The sequence below is a fragment of the Alligator mississippiensis genome, chromosome 4, assembly GCF_030867095.1.
Source record: "Alligator mississippiensis isolate rAllMis1 chromosome 4, rAllMis1, whole genome shotgun sequence".
In the NCBI taxonomy this organism is placed as follows: domain Eukaryota; kingdom Metazoa; phylum Chordata; order Crocodylia; family Alligatoridae; genus Alligator; species Alligator mississippiensis.
In genome coordinates, this window is record NC_081827.1 from 551,204 (window position 1) to 570,238 (window position 19,035).

Genomic DNA, 19,035 nt, shown 5'->3' on the forward strand with positions numbered 1-19,035 from the left:
TCAACACAAACTGCAAAAATGCACCAATGAAATCGGCTAATGATACGGAGTTCAGAGGTATCAGCAATATAGAGAGGAGGGAAATATCATGCAGAAAGAAATGGATGGCCTTGGGGCTGGGGTAATTTTATGGCATGAAATCCAACAGTACCTAGTGCAAGGTCTTGCACTTTGGGATTAATACAAGTTTCTGCTGTAACCTGGGAGTTCATCGGTTGGAAATGACCAAGAAGGACATGGGTGTAGTACCTGAGCACCGTATGACTACGACCTACCAATACGGTGCAGCCATGGGAAAAGCAAAAGCAATCCTAGGATGGGTCGATGGGCAGATCTAGGATTTGAAACGGGGGTGCCGAAGATGCGACACATCATTACATAGAACGCAACACATTTTTTCTCCGACTAAAGAGAAACTAGAAGTTGTACTAATATCCTAGGGGGCTAGCACTACAGTATTCAGTTTAAGATTTAAGCAAAAACAAATATAGCTATTGGAATATGTGCTAATTTGCTAGATATATGCTATTTAAAAAAAAAAGCACAACAAACGAGGAAAAAATAGTCAAAAGAAGTAGTGTTATTAGTCCTGTAGTCATTATAGTTAAATGCACATCTCATATTCAGATTCATGAAATGAAATCTAGCTGTCTTGCGTGTCTTGACAGTGCCTCCAATTCTTCACTGTCAGACATTTCTACACCTGAGTTAATGGGCCCACACCTGAGTTAAGGTTTTTAGCTAGAGCGTAAAACAGTCTGCAGAGCCACGAAATGAGAGAGAGACATGACTAGGCATGGCTAAGAGACAGCAACACTGCAGGAGAAAAGATTGTTTGAACAGCAAAACACTAAGACAATTAAAAAGGAGAGTGGGCTGTTAATACCCGAGGAGTGGAAGGAGTTTAGCAGGAACGAGGGAAGAGGATAATGAGCCACGAAGCCAATGGACACCCTCAGCCCTGCCTGAATAGAAATGCCGCTGCGCCTCCCAGGCAGTTGCTTTTCAAGTCTGGCTGGAGCAGGAATGGACAGCAGGGGAGGGGGTGCAACTGAACCACCGCACCCCCCGGATCCGCCCCTGGATGGTTCAGACCAGATATTTGCAGCAGACATCAATATTTGCATGTCGTTATGCAGGGCTCTGCTGAGACCTTCTGTGAAGCATGGCGTGCAGCTCCGGTCACCCACATTCAAGGAAGACGGTTTCAAACTGAAGCAGATGCAGGACATGCATGTGTGCAGTCCCCTGCACCGGTGCAGGCTGGGGTGACGGGCTGGGCAGCAGCTCTGCAGAAAAGGACCTGGGGGACAGGGGACAAGAAGCTGGACACGAGCCAGCAGTGTGCCCTTGTTCCAAGAAGGCGACCGGCATCCTGGGTGCATGGGTAGGAGCGCTGCAGCAGATGGAGGGCAGTGATCCTTCCCTTCTGTTCAGCACTGGGGAGGCCACATCTGGAGTCCTGTGTCCAGCTGTGACACGAGAAAAGATGTGGACACATTGGAGAGAGTCCAGCGAAGGGCAATGAAAATGGTTGGGGGGACAGGACTGGTGAGGAGAGGCTGGAGGGAAATGGGCTGATTGAGTCTGCAGAAGAGAAGAGCGAGGGGGATTGAATAGCAGCCTTCACCTCCCTGCAGGGGGGCTGCAAAGAGGATGGAGCTGGGCTGGTCTCAGTGGGGGCAGATGACAGGACAAGGAGCAATGGGTTCATGCTGCAGCAAGGGAAGTTGAGGTTGGATATTAGGAAAAACTCTTTCACTAAGAGGGCGGTGAAGCATGGGAACAGGCTCCCCAGGGAGTGGCGGCATCTCCATCCTCAAAGGTTTTGAAGACCCAGGTAGACAAAGCCTTGGCTGGGGTGATATATTTGGGGCTGGTCCTGCTTTGAGCAGGGGGTTGGACTAGATGTGGCCTCCTGAGGTCCTTTCAGCCCTCATTTTCTATTTGACTGGAAATTGGAATTGGAATAAGGTTTCTAACTTTCTAACTTACAAAGCACTGAGGTTCCAGAAGAGCTTTTCTAAAGGAGCAAAGGAGTGATAGACCCAAGCCCCTTTTAACAGTTTCATCTGTTTCTGAAAGGGATTTTATAGAAACCACAAAGAAGTAGGGCTGGAAGGGACCTAGTCCAAGCCCCTACTTGAGGTGCGATCATCCTTCTCCAAGTCATCCCAGACAAAGCCACTGTCTGACCTACTGGCAAACTAGTCATCCCGACACATTCCCCAATATAATGTGGTGCTTTCAGTCTCGGGGCCCATCCAGTCCAGCGGTCCCAACACCTGGAGCAGAGTAACGGGGAAGGATCCCTGGTGCATTTCTCGCTAGCATTAATGGCCCTAAAATTGGCAGCACATCCCACGCGGCCCTTTTAGGCCGGGCTAACTGGTGTTTTTTCAGTGACCTATCATGCAAAAAAACCTTTCACTAACGTGTTTTCAGCCTGCGCCAGTCCGTGACATCAGACGGAGGCGAAGCATTTTGGGCAAGACCAGCCTCTCTCAGCCAAAGTTTACTAGAGTTAAAAATAGGGTTTATAATGCAAACTGGTCGCAGTCTTAATAACTGTGGAGGGATTACTGTCTCTCCGAGTCCTGAGGGGATTTCCATTTCTTCTTCCCACAAAGGCAGCTTTTGGCACCTCATCCCATTGCACCATGCTCATTAGATTTCTTTCTTTAATTCTTGATTGATTTTATGCCATAAACAATATTACAGAAAGCTGACAGGAGTCTAACAAGCTACTCTCCCTCCTCCACGTATTATACTCGCCTCCCTGATGGAGGGGTCCTGTGTTTCCAGGCTCCCAACCTCTGCACCTAGGCGGGCTCGCAGGCCCCCGTGGCAGCCAGACTCTGCAGCACCGGCTCTCGAACTGTGGCCCGCGAGCTCCGGTCAGGCAGTCCGCAGAAAGATGACAAACTTTACACCCAACTTCCCAGAACTTTGCTCAACAAAACAGGTGCATCCATTGCATTCGAAAGGTAAGACTACTGATACTAAAATACGAGTTGTGTGCTTTGATTTGCAGAACAAAGAAAGTTTATTAAGCGGTCCGTCGAGGCCCTCGGCAATTTTCAAGTGGTCCGCAAAAAAAAAAGTCTGAGAAGCACTGTTGTAGCACCTTCCTCTCAAGGGACCGTGGTCACCTCACTTTTGACTTGGAAAGCCTCTAAGGCTTGCATAAAAACCACTGGCAACCTGCCCCCTGCCCTACATCAGCTGGCGTCAATCCGCACAGCCCCTCGACTCAGCTGGAGCCACGCTCAGCTCCCATCGGCCCAGCCTCGGACCCTCCCGAGGTCTTCCACAGTGCTAACTAACAGCCTCTTCCTGTACTACGTGGGAGGGGACTGGCTGCAAGATGCCCTTGGTGCAGCTGGAATAAATTAAGAGGTAAATTGAATAAATTAATCAAATATATTCACATCTACTGAGAAACACCAAATACAAGGCACAGATGCATCTGACTGCAGCTCTCTGGGAAAGGGACAAACAAAAATATAGATCTACGGAAAGAAAAAAAATAGCTTACCCATCCCAAAAACTTCATGCTCAGAGATTAGCGTGGTTCAGATGGATGCTTACTCTCAGCACAATAAGACACTTTGATTACCTATTCCTGAAAGTAAAAGGTTGCTTTTCTGTAAAATTTAGAAGGGGTTGCAAATAGTATTGAATGGCTTCATCTTCACTTCTGCATCTCAGATTGATTTATCATATTAGCTATAACTGCAAGACCCATCAGGAGACGCTGAAGTCAGAGATGGGAAAGAGCTATTTATAACAGACATGGAAGCAGCCCAGGGAAGAGCAGGAGGAATGATCAGAGCGGGGAAAGGCTCCCCTGCGAGCAGAGGCTGCAGACGAGAACGGTTTCGTGCAGACGTGCACGCTAGGGCGCGAGTGATGCAGGTGCACGAGACGACGGGTGGTCGAAAGCAGCGCTGCAAGGACCAGTTTCCCCTTCCCGCCCCTCAGGAGCAAGGGGCTGCGACAGAAAGAGAAGTGAATCATTTCACGACTTGCAAAATGAAAGGTCAAGGGCGTAGGTGGACTCCAAACAAGACCGGACACTGCAGGAATAATAAGACGGTGGAAGCGCTGCGAGGCGAGAGAACTGCAGAGTGCCCTGTGTCAGGGCAGAGCCAGCCACGGGCAGACAGGTGCAAGGAGAAACACTCCCATTGGGCCGGTTCTTCCACAGGCAAGGGGGTTTGAGCCCCCTCCTCTGAAGCACGTAGGACTGGCCACTCGGAGCCAGGATACACGGGGAGATCTGGGCCTACTCCAACCCTGTACGGCTACCGTGCTTTTCCTATCAAGGCATGTCTGCTACCACATCCCTGCCCGAGCACCTGGACAGGATCGCTCCCTCTCCTCTATTCCCCGGGCTCTGGCCAGAGTAGCTGTATGTGTCTGGTGGGTTGGAGCAGGGTCCTCTTCCCTTGGGATATTATTGCTGATCTCACTCTTGGGATGCTTCGTTTCTCACTCCAAACCCTCCATGTCTCTCTCATGGAAAATTCATAAGTCTCTTTCCATTGCTTTTGCATGATGTGCTTTTCAGGTGTCTAATGACTGCAGAAAGAGAGAGAATTTTACACAAGCCGTCTTCCATCTGCTGTGTAGCTCGGCTGTGTCTGCTTGTCTCCCAGAGACCTGGACAAGGTCCCAAAAGCAATACCCAAAAGCTTGTTCAAGTCTACCCCAGCTCTGCAGTTGGTCCAGTGAAAGATACTGTCCCTTGCCTCTTGCAAAAAGCAGCCAGTTATCTAACCTTCAAGAAACCATCGCTCAGTCCTGAACCTCTTTCCAACTGTTTCCCATCTCATTTCATGTTTCCCATGCCCGAGCAATACAGCTGCAGAGCGGCACCCACCGGGCTCTAATACCACGTGCCATCAGCCCACACCGTGGAAGCCTCTGCAAGCAGGCTTCAGGCCAGGACTCAGTACCGCTTTGGTGGCACTAAAGGTGACTCTCCTCAGCCGTGCACATAGGAGCACCCAAAGGTACCTCGAACCCGGCTGCTGACACTTCTCAGACACACGTGAAAGGAAACCCCCTCCTCCTCCCCGCAGCCCTCACATGCTGGGCTCCATAGGGCTGCAACTATCATAGCTTTTCTCCAGAAAAAGTTCAAGCTAGAAGGACTCTCTGGATCGTTTGACCTGATGGATCAAACCCAGATACCCTGCACGGGTCTGAAAAACCTCAGACAAAGGCATTTCAGTCCACAGACACAGGGTCCACAAGTCAAGGCAGAGCAGGAGAGACCGCCAACGTCCACGGCCCTTACACTGAGAAGACTGGGGGCGATGGTGAAAGGCAAACCGTCTTCAATGCAACCGCTCTCATTGCTGCCACGTCAAATAGCTATATATAAAAAAGAGCTCTTGCAGGAAGAGCTGAACGATGGGGAACCCACAACCAAAGTGATGCTGATGGGCTGGGGAAATGCTCCGAAGAACGAAGCAGGGTGCTGTCCTCGCCTGAAGGATGCGGGACCCGCTCACCGAAGCGGAGTGAACCCTGGGCATCGAGCTGACCCCTCGCTAAACCAGGCCAAGCAGGTAGCGTCTGTGACTAAACACATCTACTCCCACACGGGGCGGTCCAGACGACCCAACGATCCCACCTTCAGGTCACTCGGAAACTCGGTCTCTTCATCCTGGACAATGGCCTGGATACGGTCACTGGTCACCTCCTAGCTGAGCTACCGCAAGCCACTGCACGCGAGGCACAACAGCGGAGGGTATAGACTGGCCGCAGGAAGTTAGGCTGGAAACTGGGATGCTCCAAACCACCCTAGCGAGGTTTCATAGACATTAGGGCTGGAAGGGACCTTGCAAGATCATTGGGTCCAGCCCTCCTGAGGGGAGCAGCAGGGGCAGAAAGCCTACCCGGTTTTCAGATGGAGCTTGGGCAGGTTATGAAAGGGACTGCGACACACCGCTGACAGGCCCAGCTTGGATGATCCCGGGGTCCCCTCCAAGCTGGTCCCTTACATCCCCCTGGAGCTGAATGTGGAGCCGATGCACATTCAGCTCCTTGATCTCAGCGTCCTCTGCTCCGTTTCCCAGACAGTTTCACCTGCAGGGCTTGCAACTAATCCTCCGACTGTGAATGGATCAAGCCTCAGCTGCCTGAGGGACCGCACAGAACAGGGGCATGAGGCTCCTAGTTCAGGACCAAGTTTGCAAAGTGGGTACAACGCGTTGTCGGGTGCAGAATCTGGCTGCCAAAGGGAGAGGAGAAAGTCCCCAGGGCTGACGGTCACTAGGAAACACTACAGAGCCCTCCCCTTGGACAAGCCCCTTTGCACCAGCACAACAGGCCCCACCGCCTCCAGTCTCACGCACCACCACCAAATCACCAGAGCTCGTGCATCCCCAGCAGGGAGAGGAGCCGGGACGGCAGGAAAGCCACCCGGCATTTTGTGACTGCATTGGTTTGACATCGGACGTGAGCAGTACTCTGGTGATAAGAAATGGTTGGAGTCACTGAAACACACCAGCTGACGAGACCGTATCCGGTAGACTGGAAAGCACCATGCAGAGCCATCTGCAAACACATGAAGTTTCTAAGTTTCTCCAGGGCCGTGTTCCTGATGCCCGTGTCCATTTTCCCCCATTTCTGCAGAATTCCAGGGTCTGGCGGGCGCTGGCTCCCCGCTGACCTGGGGCTCCTTTCTCACGACCGGCCGGGAGCAGGTGGAGGGCAGCGTCTCCTCTGCTGGGAGTCCCCGTCCGTCAGGTAATGCATGGGAGACCCCAGCGCTGGAGGGCATGCGACCACCCTGCCTTTCCGCCCCTGCCCCAACAGGCCGGACGCCGTGCAGATGCCCGCCTGCAGCCACGAGAGCCCCAGCAAGGACCCGGTCAAAGGAAAATCTGAACCCCTGAAGTGCCGGGTGGATCGGCAGGATCCCCTGGTCTGCTGGAAGAGACCAGATGTGCCTTCCTTGTGGTGGGCGGCTGTGCATACCTCGCCCCCATGCACCCCCCCAAAACACTGAACAGAAGTGACCCCCGTGCAGCAGCCCCGCGAGGCGCAGCTCTCGCTCTTCAGCATCTCTCCCCAAGACAGCTCTTGGTTCAGCTCCGACACCCAGAGACGTACCCTGGGACCCCCACGCTCTGGGGAGCTGGCATGGGGGGCTCAGCACCAACCTGGAGAATGCCCCTTCCCATCCAACCCTGGACAGCCCCTTCCCTTAGCTCTCTGCGAGCGTCCTCCCTGCATGACAGCGCTGCCCCGGGTGTGTCCACCTCCCTTCGGGTCCCCCCCGCCCCTCCTCAGCCACCAACCCCACCTTGCCGAAGGCATGAGTGTCTCCAGAAACCCAAAGCCACCTGCCAGGAGCATCAGCTGGGCCTCATCACATCTCCGCCCCAAACTCCTGCAAACCAGGCTGGAGGGGCCATACCGACTGCCAGGAAATCCCTCCCTTCCCCCAGCCCCAGCCACTGCAGAGAGCCACAGATTTGTTGCACCATGGAGACAAACGTCAGCCACAGCAGCTCCGATAATGACCCAGCAGCCTCCAGCGCTGGCACGGCACTGTCACCCAGGGCTACGCGCCTGTGGCCTGCAGACCGGGACAGGCCCGGGCCCCACCTGCCTCTGCACGTGGAGGGACCCGCACTCGCCTCCTCAGTGCTGCAACGCAGCCCCCGCCGGCCTCTCGTGGGGACCACGGGGTGATGCACGAGACATCCAGAGCCACGACAGAGGACAAAGCGATGCAAGAAACGTTACCCCAGTGCAGCAGCGCTGGGAATCACCTCCTGATCAGAGGAAGTGAGAGGCCTCCCGCAACAACGCCCATAACAAGGAGCACAACAGTGCCTGTGGATCGGGGAAAAGCTCCAAGAAAGAGGGGCAGAAACAATGACCGGGGCAGGGCTACTGAGCCGCTGGACCACAGCTCCTTGGTCTCTTGGAAATGAGTCCACCCAAATCCTACCAGGCAAGGAAGCCCATGGAGGAGACAGCACCTGCATGATCCCTGGCTGGCAGCGACAAGGCCAGCATCCAGGGACCGGCCACCTCAGCCCAGGGCAGAAGCAAGACGTGGGCGGCACAGGCAGGTGCATTTAGCTGGATTGCTTCCACCTGCCAACACATCTGGCCGGGCTGAGGGGTCGGTCTCCAGAGCTGCCGGGAACACTCCTCCCAACAGCACGGCGGTCACCGTGCGAAAGAGCCAGGGCACGGAGGGGAGAGCACTCCTCGGACCGCACCCCCGACCTGCCACCACCCCAGCGACGGGCTGGAGCCTGCACACGGGAACAGCTCCCGCAGAGCACGTCCCCGGGCCTCCTAACCCAGCATCTCGTCTCCCACAGCAACCAGGACAAGATGCCTCGGAGGCAGACGTCAAAAACGCTCGCGGCGGACAAACGTGGAGCCAGGGAGGAGGTTTCCTTTGCCCCTGTCGGCTACGAGCAGGAGGGGTTAACACTTCTTTAAAGCCCTGTCTAATGTGACAGGGGATTTTCCCATTATCCGTATAAATCGCTAATCCTTTCTCGAAGGCGGCTAAGCTCCTGGCCTCGCCGGCACCCTGCAGCAGCGAGCTCCAGACACGAGTTTCGTTCCGTGTGGAACGAGCCTCCTCGCCAGCGTCCGGCTCTGGACAGGAGCCGGGCAGGCGGGAGAACGGGGGCGGCACCGCTGCGAACCCCCCACCCCGCGGTGCCACACGCGGAGCACCGCGTGGGAACCTGCCACGGCGCTGCGTGCCCCGCGGTCAGGCGAGAGCGAAGCGTGCAGGGGCAAGGCGAGAGCAAGGCGCCTCTCCCGCCACCCGGGACGCCGGGCCACCGATGCCACCGCATGGCACGTGCCGGCAGAGCCGAGGGACGCCGGAGTCACCCGGTTTCTCCCCTGAAACAACAAGACCCTTGAAGAGGGGCCGGGAGCTGGCAGCCTCCAGCCATGCAGCCCACCTCACCGCTGTCCACGGACATCCCCATCCCCGGCACCTCGGCGGGGCTGGACACAGGCAGAGGCCGAGGGGAGGTGGAGAGGGCAGGCTGGGGCAGCCCAGCCCCCGGGGGAGGGGAGGAGAGGAGAGGCGTGGGGAGGGGGTGAAAACTTGCCGGCCGAGCAGGTGAATGCTCCTGGCTCCCACTGAACCCCCACGTGCGCGGCCTGGCCACGGCACGGCACGGCACGCCTGTGCCCGCAGGGTGCCGGTGGAGGGACAGCCCAACATGGCATGGTCCTGCCGCCTGTGCCCAGCCCGGCACGGCACGGTCCACCCATCCCGCCCGCCCCGGTGCCCGCGGGTGCGCGCCGCACTCACCCTTGACGGCTTCGCCCCGGTTGAGCTGGATCTCGCCGTCGCCCTGCGGCGCGTAGCTCTGCACCACGATGAAGCGGCGGCCGGGCACGGCGCTGTACAGCTTGCGCTTGGGCCCGGGCAGCGGCGCGTGCGGGGCGTGCGGGGCGGGCGCGGGGCCCGGGCCCGGGGGCGCGGCGCCGGGGCTGTAAACGAAGACATAGGTTACGGTGCTGATGCCCGGCAGCTCGCCGCTCCGCCCGCCCGCCATGGCCCGGCCCGGCCCGGCCCGGCCCGGCTCAGCGCCGCCCCGGCCGCCGCCGGATCGGGGCCCGCGGGCCGCCGCCGCCGCTGGTGCCGGTGCCGGGCGCGGACGGCTCCATGCGCGGCCGCCGCCTGCCCGCGCCCGCGCCCGCGCCCGCACCCGCGCCCGCGCCCGGCCGCCGCCGCATGGCTCAGCAGCGGCGCCGGGGCCGGGGCCGGGGCCGGGGCGCGGGGCCGCCGCAGCCTCCGCCGCCGCCGCCGCCGGGTCGGGAGCGGGAACGGGATCGGGGCCCCGCGGCGCTCGGCTCCCCCCGGCGCCGCGCCATGGCCCGGCCGCCGGCTCCTCCCTCTGCGGGCGGGCGGGCGGGCGGGGGCGGGAGGCAGCGCCCGCCCCGCCCGGGAGCCGGCTGCGGGAGCGGGGCCCTGGCCCCCCGCACCGCACCGCACCGCACCGCACCGCACCCCTGCCCGGGCTGGGACGGGACGGGACGGGACGGGACGGCCGGCCGGCGCGGGGCACACGTGCGGGCGCCTTTGGGGAAGGGAGGGCTGCCCGCCCGCAGCCGTGCCGTGCCGTGCCGTGCCGTGCCGGGGAGCGGCTCCGCGCGTCCCTGCCCGCGCGGCAGACAGACCTGCGGGTGCCGCAGGCCCCGACCCTCTGATTGCACAGGGCCGGAGACAGCCGGGGGCACGGTCCGAAACCGCATCACGCGAGCAGCACTCGCAGTGCCAGGCAGTTCCCGCGGGTGCCCGGGCGTCCTTACGGACGGCTCCTGGCACACGGCTGCTCGAGGAAGCAGACGCTAGCGCCTAGCTCGTTTCCACGCTCCCCACGAGCCCGCTGGCGTGGCAGGCTCCGCGCGGGGTGCCAGTGCCCTCGTGGGATACGGTGCCCCTGGACGGGCTCGCTCGTCACAGCCGACTAGGGGACACGCACCTCGTGCTGCAGCGCGTCTTGTGTCCTCCCGGGACCCCTCTCCCGTGCCTACCAGTCCTCAGCACCACGCTCCCCCTCATCTCTGCCCCACGGATGCTGAAGTAAACTAGCCGGACTCCGGGATAATGCTACACTGCCCGTGCCCTGGGCTGCCCGCAAGGCGTCCAGTACGGCCCACCCTTCCCAAACCCCCTGGCTTTTCTTGACTCGATGGCACACGCACCAATCAACCACCCATCGCCTCTGACCCAGGGTCTAACGCCACGCCGTTATTGGTCACGTCACCGTTTTCTAAGTGGACAGGGTCCCTGCACCTCGAACCCAGACCCAGGGGGCCTCTGCAATGACAACGGATGCCCTTGGGGACAAGTTCAAGCCGTGTCCCACACCGCTGCCTCGTGTCCACTCACCAGGCCACCCGGTGCCCTCCACGCTCTCCACGCTGGCAGTGGCTTCGCCGTAAGACGGCTGAAACCATTTGCCGAACCCGCGTATGCTAAATAAATCCAACCGGGAAGAGGCACGTTACAAGTCAAGTGCCTCAGAAGTCTGGGTCTGTTGCATCACAGCCGCCTTCTTGAACCAGGACCGTACTCTCATTTCAAAGGCTTTTATTTTCTTGGCAAGCCTTGTTTTCCATGAAACCACATTGATTAGCATTAATCATGCTTCTGCACTAATTCTTAATTGAGAGAGTCCTGCATCAGCTGTAGGGTTACACGGATTTATAGGCTAATGTCTAGGGGAAGCGAAACTTATTTCCAAGCTTCCTCTGACGGAGCAAGGCTTAGGCCCCTGATCTCCCACTGGGTAATGGGTGGGCAGGGTATCTTCCTCCTCCTTGCTTTCCTTTTATCCACCATCACTCGGTGATGAACAGATGCCATATAAAAAGCTTCCCTTTAAGCTGGAGTCAGCGCGGTTGCTGCTGTTAGTTGGAGACACCGATTCGGGCAGCCATCCCCTTCCGAGGGCTCAGGGGAAGGCCAGGACAGGCGTGCTGTATACCTCCCGGGGCGGAGTAGTACCTCCCTCCCGAGGTGAGACACCGAGCTCTTGGGCTAGTGACAGCAAAGGCTTGGATGTCTCAGAGGTGGGACAGGACCTGGGCCCAGGCCTTTAGCATCAGCAACCTCAAATTTCTAAAGCGTTCGATCTTGGTGATGAAACAAGCTGCAAGTGAGATAGGCAAGGCAAAAAATAACGTAGCTCCAGTGCCCAGCTCAGCAGCCCGGTGCCAACAGACAGCCCCAGCGAGAGCCGAATATCAACAGACATTGAGCCGTTTTTGCCAGGGATCGCCTCGGGCCGGAGGCATCGCCACAGATGCCTGCTCCAGTGAAGGCACCTGTCAGGGTGAAGCTCTCGTTGCCTATTCGGAGCAAAACAAAAAGGGACTTTGTGTTCGTTGTTGTGCTATCTATTTGTGGATGTGCCCATCTGTGGAAAGAGAGACACAGTCTCTTTTTAAGTTCTATTTATAATTTTAAATGTTTTCACAACCACAAGGGCTAGAAACGTGACCTGGAACGGAGCAAGCAAGCGTGCTTTTCCTGGATCTGCAGCCCTGGGGGTGCCGGCGGGGAGAAGAGCTACCCTATTTGTTTCCACAGGTCAATGCCCAGTCGTGCCAGGGCTGCTGCCTCCTAGCCAAAACGCACTCAAGAAAAACGAAAGAGAGAGTCTTGGAGATGTTTCCTGGCCCACGAAAGATGTGTCAGGAGGCCAAAATGATGGTGCATGGTTTGGTGTAATACTGGCCCACCTTCACCGGGGGAAAGACTTGCCTGGGCATCACATCAGTGGACTGTCATTTCTAGGGGCAGGCTGGCTAGACCAGTTAGACCAAGATTAGGGGGAAGGGGATGAACTAATAAGACGGACATTCACTCTGCGCAAAATCAATGAGTTGAGACCAACAGTTAACCACGACACCAAAAAGGATGCAAAAAAGAGCGGAGATGCTTTAGCTTCTTGTGCAGTAATCCTACGGTCCCAGCAAATAAACGAGGGGAGTTTACACCGCTCGTGCGGGAACATTTCATCCATCTCAGCTGATGCTACTGGAGCCCAGAGACAAGACAGGCTGGACCGAATGTAGAAGTCAATGCACGTGACCACGTGTAAGAGGGAAGATGAAGGAGTGACACCCTGGATTCAAAACGGTATTTTGCAGGCACGGACAACTGGGAAGCAGAATGATCCTGAATGCTTCTGGATCAATGTTCCCTCGCCAAGAACAAAAAAAGGGGGAATCAGCTGGAGACTGCTATCAGCCAATGGCAGGAGAGAAGAGGATGCCTGGGTCCCCGAGCACCAGTCAGTTGTAGGAGCGCAGTGTAGCAAGAGCTCATCTCAGGGGTGGTCGTCACGCCCTCGGTAGCTGCTCAGTCCTTGACACACCTGCTTCCTTCTTGCCCGCTCCCCTTTCCTTGCCTGCCGCACCTTGATGTGATCGACTTCTGAGGACAGGGAGGCTACCCAGGGATTCCCAAGCTGGGTCTCCCTGTCCTGACCACAGGTGCCAGTGGTCATTACCTTCAGGGCTAATTATGTGGGCTCCATCCTCCCCTGGCCCCACTCCTGAGCGTCACAGGTGATGTGCTGACACCCGCCCTTTCTGGCTCCACAATCCCGGCCCTCATCCTTGCCCCTCCTGGGCTACGGGCTCCTTGGGTCCCTCAATCTCTGGCAGTAGTCCCTGACCTTCAGTCTCCCTGACCCTAGCTCTTAGGCCAGTTGAAACCTTTGGGCTCCCTTGGCCCTGATGATGCTCGCCCCACTGGGTGCTGCAGACCCCCGGGCTCTCCGGCCCTGCTGACACTCCTGTGTGGGCCCTGGCCCCTTTGGCCCCACACTCTGCCCCTCTATGGGCTCAGGATCTGCCCCTCTGGGCCCTGGGCCCTCTCAGTCACTCCTGTTTCCAGACCCCAGCTCAACTGTCGTGCTACGAGCCCCACTGCCAGGAGCTCCTCTCCCTCTGGCTCCCAAGGCCAGACTGCCTGACCAGCTCAGGCCCTGGACTTATATGCCTCAAGCTCCGCCCCTTCTGGTCAGGTGACTCTCTAAATGCCCCCTGCCACTCCTGCAGGATGCTTCTCTCTCAGCCCCTCCCCTCTTAAAGTGACAGGTGCACTAAGCACCTTGTCGCATGCAGCAATACAAAATTCTCTGTTTGACCCATAGGCTGAAGGCCTCATGTTGCCAGTACTAAAATACAGTGTCAAGTCAGGCTCAGCTGCCGAAGCTCTTGAACTTCTACACCTGACCTTGACCCCACCCAGCTTGGTTGTCCTTCAAGGGCCTATCTTCAGGTCCGGCTGCCTACATCCCAGCTGAACCCTCACAGACAGCAAACAGGAAAAGCTAGCAGCCAGCTCACCTGGGAGTTTGCCTGAGGAGGGACCCAGGAGAGCATGGAAGCATCTCTTTCCACTCCCCAAGAGGTTTCAAAAGAGGCAAGGAAACAGAGATGGGGTGATCCATGGCTTGTCTTCCTCCTCAAAGGCAGAGAGGACTTCCCCTATCCCAAGTGCAAGCTGGTAACCACACTGGGGGATAAGATTCAAGGGCTGGAGTGCAAATGGTGCTTACTGGAAAGAGCTGCAGTATCCAGGGATTGGAAAGGACTTCAAGAGTTATTTCACCCAAACCCCAAAAGAAGATTTTCTGGGCAGGAGCCTTGAGAGGAGGGTGTAGGAAAGGTGAGGAACAAGGCAGGCTAGTGGCATTGTGGGACCACCAGCAGCAGAACTGCTAGGAGACACAGACAGAAACGGACAATTGCTTTCAGGTTCAATTGCTGCATGGGAACTACTAACTGGGAAGGCCTCAGAGGAAACAGTGGATGCCAGGGATCAGAGACACCCCACAGACAGAAAGGCAGGATGGCAGTTCTGTGATCACCACACTGAAGAGGAGGGTGAGGAGGGTGGTGCTGACTGGAGACTCCCTGCTAAGGGGGCCGGAGGCTCCCGTCTATTGTCCTGATTTGCAATCCTGGGAGGTATGCTGCCTGTCTGATGCACAAAATCAGATCAGAGACTGTGCAGAGCTTTATTCATCCCATAGACCACAACCCTTCACTGTGTCCACACTTGCACCGGGGATGCCCCAGGAATGACCCTGAATTGATCAGAAGAGACTAAGAGGTTCTGGCCATGAAGATAAGGGGGTTCGGGGTACAGGTGGTATACTCAGTATTCATCCATCCTCAGTTTCAAAAGATAAAGGCCCAGGAAGGGATATCACGGAAGTACATGCATCGCTCAGAAAGTGGTGTCAACAAGGAGGCTTTGGGTTTTGCAACAATGGGCTGGCTGTGCCAGGAGATGAGGACTGCTGCCCAGAGATGGGAGCCATCTGACAAAGATGATGCCCAGAGATGCTCGTTCCAGTCTGGCTAACTTGGTGTAGAAGGCTATAAAACTAGGTCCTACCGGGGCTTGCAGGAAAACCCACCAGTTCCAATATATTCAATACCTAGAGATGAAGACTGAAAGAGACATGATTCATAACTTGGCACAATGTGGGAAAAACACAATAGAATAACAAGAGACACAAGAGTAAAAACCAGAATGGCAGACAAATATACAAATGTAAGACGTAAGGGGAAAAAGCAGGATGAATTGCAACTCACAATCTGCAGAGAAAACTATGATTTAATGGGCATTACAGAATTTGGTGAACTAACTGCCATGACTGAAGTATCAACATTGATAGGTACACTTTGTTTCAGAAAATAGGCTTCGTTAAAAAAAAACAGATGGTACTGCACTACACATCAAGAATATGCAGACTTGTTCCCAAGTCCAGGAGGAAGAAAGCAGCAAATCTGAGTGAAAATCAAGGGCGGGGGGAACGAATGATAGAGATACGCAGGCAAGGGGTACTCTACAGACTGCCAAATTGGGATGAAGAGGTGGATGAGGCATTTTTCAAGTAGGCAAGAAGAATATCTGAAACCTATAAGATGGTACTAATATAGGAGATGGAAGGGGGGCTACCGGGGATCAGCTCCCCCAAATGCAGGGCAGCAGGTATGGCTGCAGGGCAGCCCAGCTGCAGGATGCTGCGGTGGAGGGAGGAGTGCGCATGCTCAGATATGTGCACAGCCAGGATCACAGATCACAGCCCCATTGTGTGGCTGCCCAGCACGGCAGGTAAGTTTCAGTTTATTTTCTTTGTGAAGAGGAAAGGGTGGGGGGGAGGGGCAGATTGAGACCCCCACATTGTGGGAGGGAGTGGGGCAGGGGTGAAAGGGGCCCTGGCTGGGCCGGGTCATGGTGGGACAATTGGAGCCCAGCGGCAAGTCTGGGGGAGGGGGTGCAGCTGTATACACCATGGGGGAGCTAAGTGGGGGCGAGGCACATGCCCCCCCTATCCGCATGGGGCAAGGGTGGGCTGCCGCTGCGGGCTGGGCTCTGCTCTGCCTCTGCTTTGAGAGCAGCGAGAGTCTGACTCCAAGTGCGTCTCACCGCTGGCAGCCCACAATCCTTGGTGCACAGAAGTTGTCCATACCTGTATGCAAAACAGGTGGCACAGGGACCGGGAAGCCATTTTGGCTCAATAGGGAAGTCGCAGCTCTTCTGAAAAAGAAAAGGGAGGCCTACCAATGACTGAAGCTAGGAATAGGCCCCAAGGAGAATTATGTAAGACTGGCCCACACCTGTAGGGCGTAGATTAGAAAAGGAAAGGTGGTGACCGAATTCAGGTTAGCAACTGAAATCAAGGACAATAAGAATTCCTTCTATAGGTACATAGGTAACAGGAGAAAAAACAGCGGAAACATGGGAACACTGCTCATTGTGTTTGGACATCTGATCACCAACACCAAAGAGAAAACTGAACTCCTGAACAAGTACTTTGCATCTCTATTCCACCAGTCTAAGAGTGATAGCCTGCTGAATGCAACTATGACGCAGAACAGTCACAGTAGGGATGATCACCTACCAACAGTCAATGTAGAGCTGGTGAACGAACAGCTAGAGAGGCTGGATAGCTATAAGTCAGCAGGACCGAATGGACTCCATCCAAAAGTGCTGAACGAACTAGCTGAAGTCATTGCAGGACCGCTGGCGAACCTCTTTGAAAATTCGTGGCACTTGGGAGAGATCCCAGAAGACTGAAAGAGGGCCAATGTTGTGCCCATCTTCAAGACGAGAGGAGAGAGGACCCAAAAAACTACATGCCGATCAGCCTGACCTCAATCCCAGGAAAAATCCTCCATATGCAATAAGCTGATAAAAGGCAAAATTCTGAAGGACAGCCAGCACGGTTTTGTCATGGGTAGGTCATGTCTGGCTAACCTCCTCTCCTTCTATGACCAGGTTACTCGCCACCTGGATAAGGGAGATGAGGTTGATGTCATTTACTTGGCCTTCAGGAAGGTGTCCCATGAGGCTCCCAAGGTCAAACTAGGGGTCTATGGGCTCAACAATTCAACGGTCAGATGGGTGGGAAACTGGCCTTGGGGTCGGAGCCAGAGAGTACTAATAGACAGATCTGTGTCGACCTGGTGGAAGGTAGCCAGTGGGATCCCCCAGGGTTCGGTACTTGGTCCAGTGCTTTTCAACACCTTCATCAATGATCTGGATGTGGGGTGAAAAGCATGCTGGCAAAGTTCACCGATGATGCTAAGCTATGGAGAAGCACATCCACAGCTCAGGGTAGGGTGGTGATCCCAGCGGACCTAGACAGATCAGTGAGATGGGCAGACCAGAACCAGATGCAGTTCAACACTGAGAAATGTAAAGTGCTCCATTTGGGGAGGAAAAATCTGCAACAAACTTGAAGGCTGGGTGGTGCTACACTAGCTAGCACCATGTCTGAAAGGAACCTGGGGTCATAATTGACCATAAAATGAAGATGAGCCACCAGTGTGATGCTACAGTTAGCAGAGCGAACAATACGCTGGCATGCATCAACCGATGCAGCTCAAGCCAAACTAAGGAAGTTATTCCCCTGCTCTACTCGGCATTGGGGAGGCCACAGCTGGAGCACTGCACCCAGTTCTGGGCGCTGCACTTCAGGAAGGATGTGGAGAAGTTGAGAGAGTCCAGAGAAGAGCCACCTGTATGATTAGAGGCCTGACGAGCAAGCCATACAAGGAAAGGTTGACAGATACGGGGCTGTTCAGCCTAGACAAGGGAAGACTTCGGGGGACTTGCTGGCAGCTTACAAATATTTCAGGGGTGAGCATCAGGGGCTAGGCGAACAACTATTCATTGAAGCGCCCCAGGGGAAAACCAGGAGCAACGGTCAAACTCCTAGAAGAAGGTTTCAAACTGGATGTAAGGAAAAGCTTCTTCACGGTTCTTGTGACCTGACTCTGGAACAGACTCCCAGTGCGGGTGGTGCAGGCATCTACCCCGGAGATCTTCGAAAGCCATTGCTGGCTTATTTGACCCCAGCAGTCTTTCCTGCCCAGAGCAAGGGGGCTGGGCCCAACGATCTCACGAGGTCCCGTCCAGCCCTAAACTTCTGTGAATCTGTGAATGCGCAGTAACTGGCGCTACTGCGCAGTAGCACCAGCACATGGTATTTTAGTGACACTAATGCGCAGTAGGCTCGTTCTACTGTGCATTAGCACATTAGCACGACTTTTGTTGCGACCTGCTAATGCACGGTAGGATTCAGTTTACTATGCATTTAGCATCTTGTGTAAACACGCCCAGGAGGTTTCAGTCCATTCATTTATGTTAGCTGGAGTAGACTATCCTGTTCGGGGCCTTGCACATGGAGATACTGGAGCGGGTCCAGAGGTGAGCAGACATGAGCACGATTCTGGAATGCAAGCTGTACGAGGAAAGATGGAGATAACTAGGGAATACGTATTAGGATTAGTTTGAGAAAAGAGTTAGGGCAGGGGGACGTGATGGCAGTTTTCTTCTGTTTGAAAGGCTGCCATAAAGAAGGAGACCTGTGAAAACAGTAGGACAGTGGAACAAGCTGCCTAGGGAAGTTGTGGAATTTCCTTCATTGGGTATTTTTAAGGAAAGGCCAGATAAGCATTTATTTGGCATGCTTTCACACTATCCCACCCTGCACCCGTGCCATCGGTTGGACTCGAGGACCCTTGAGGTTCCTTCCAGCTCTACGATTCTTTTCAGAAATTCCACGGATATTTTCATGAAGTCAGGGACGACGTGAAGCGTTGCATGTAATGTGGCAGAGGCATATGCTAGTGCCTCTTTATCTGTCAGGATGAGGTTGGATCACAAAACTAAACCTCAGGGGGAACACGGGTAGAAGTTGCTGTGACTCGATTACAGCTATTCATTCTGTGCAAGCAGGATACAGAAGGGCCAGTTTCACGAGATAAACCCGACACTTCCTCTCCCTCCTCTTTCTCCTCTGTGGGCACGAAGGGCGCTGTCACCAGCGCTGCCTGAATTCAGATGAGAAGACTCCCGGCTCCAGGAAGAGAGGGGAAAGTTGTAGGACCTACAAGCACACAGCATCTCCAAAAATGCAGCTGGTATAAAGGCAAGTAATCCTCTCTCCTAAGTCTCCTCCCAAGGGGATCTGGTCACGATGG

The 19,035-nt window shown here is 55.6% G+C and overlaps 1 protein-coding gene across 4 annotated transcripts in view; it reads right to left on the reverse strand.

The window, feature by feature from the left end:
* Positions 1 to 19,035, reverse strand: part of SHANK3 (SH3 and multiple ankyrin repeat domains 3) — a 534,820-nt gene that overhangs the window by 276,382 nt on the left and 239,403 nt on the right. For all 4 annotated transcript variants that reach the window (XM_059725576.1, XM_059725575.1, XM_059725577.1 and 1 more), the window contains one exon: positions 9,320 to 9,501. In XM_059725576.1, coding sequence (XP_059581559.1) covers positions 9,320 to 9,501 — 182 coding nt within the window. The remainder of the gene's footprint in view (positions 1 to 9,319; positions 9,502 to 19,035) is intronic.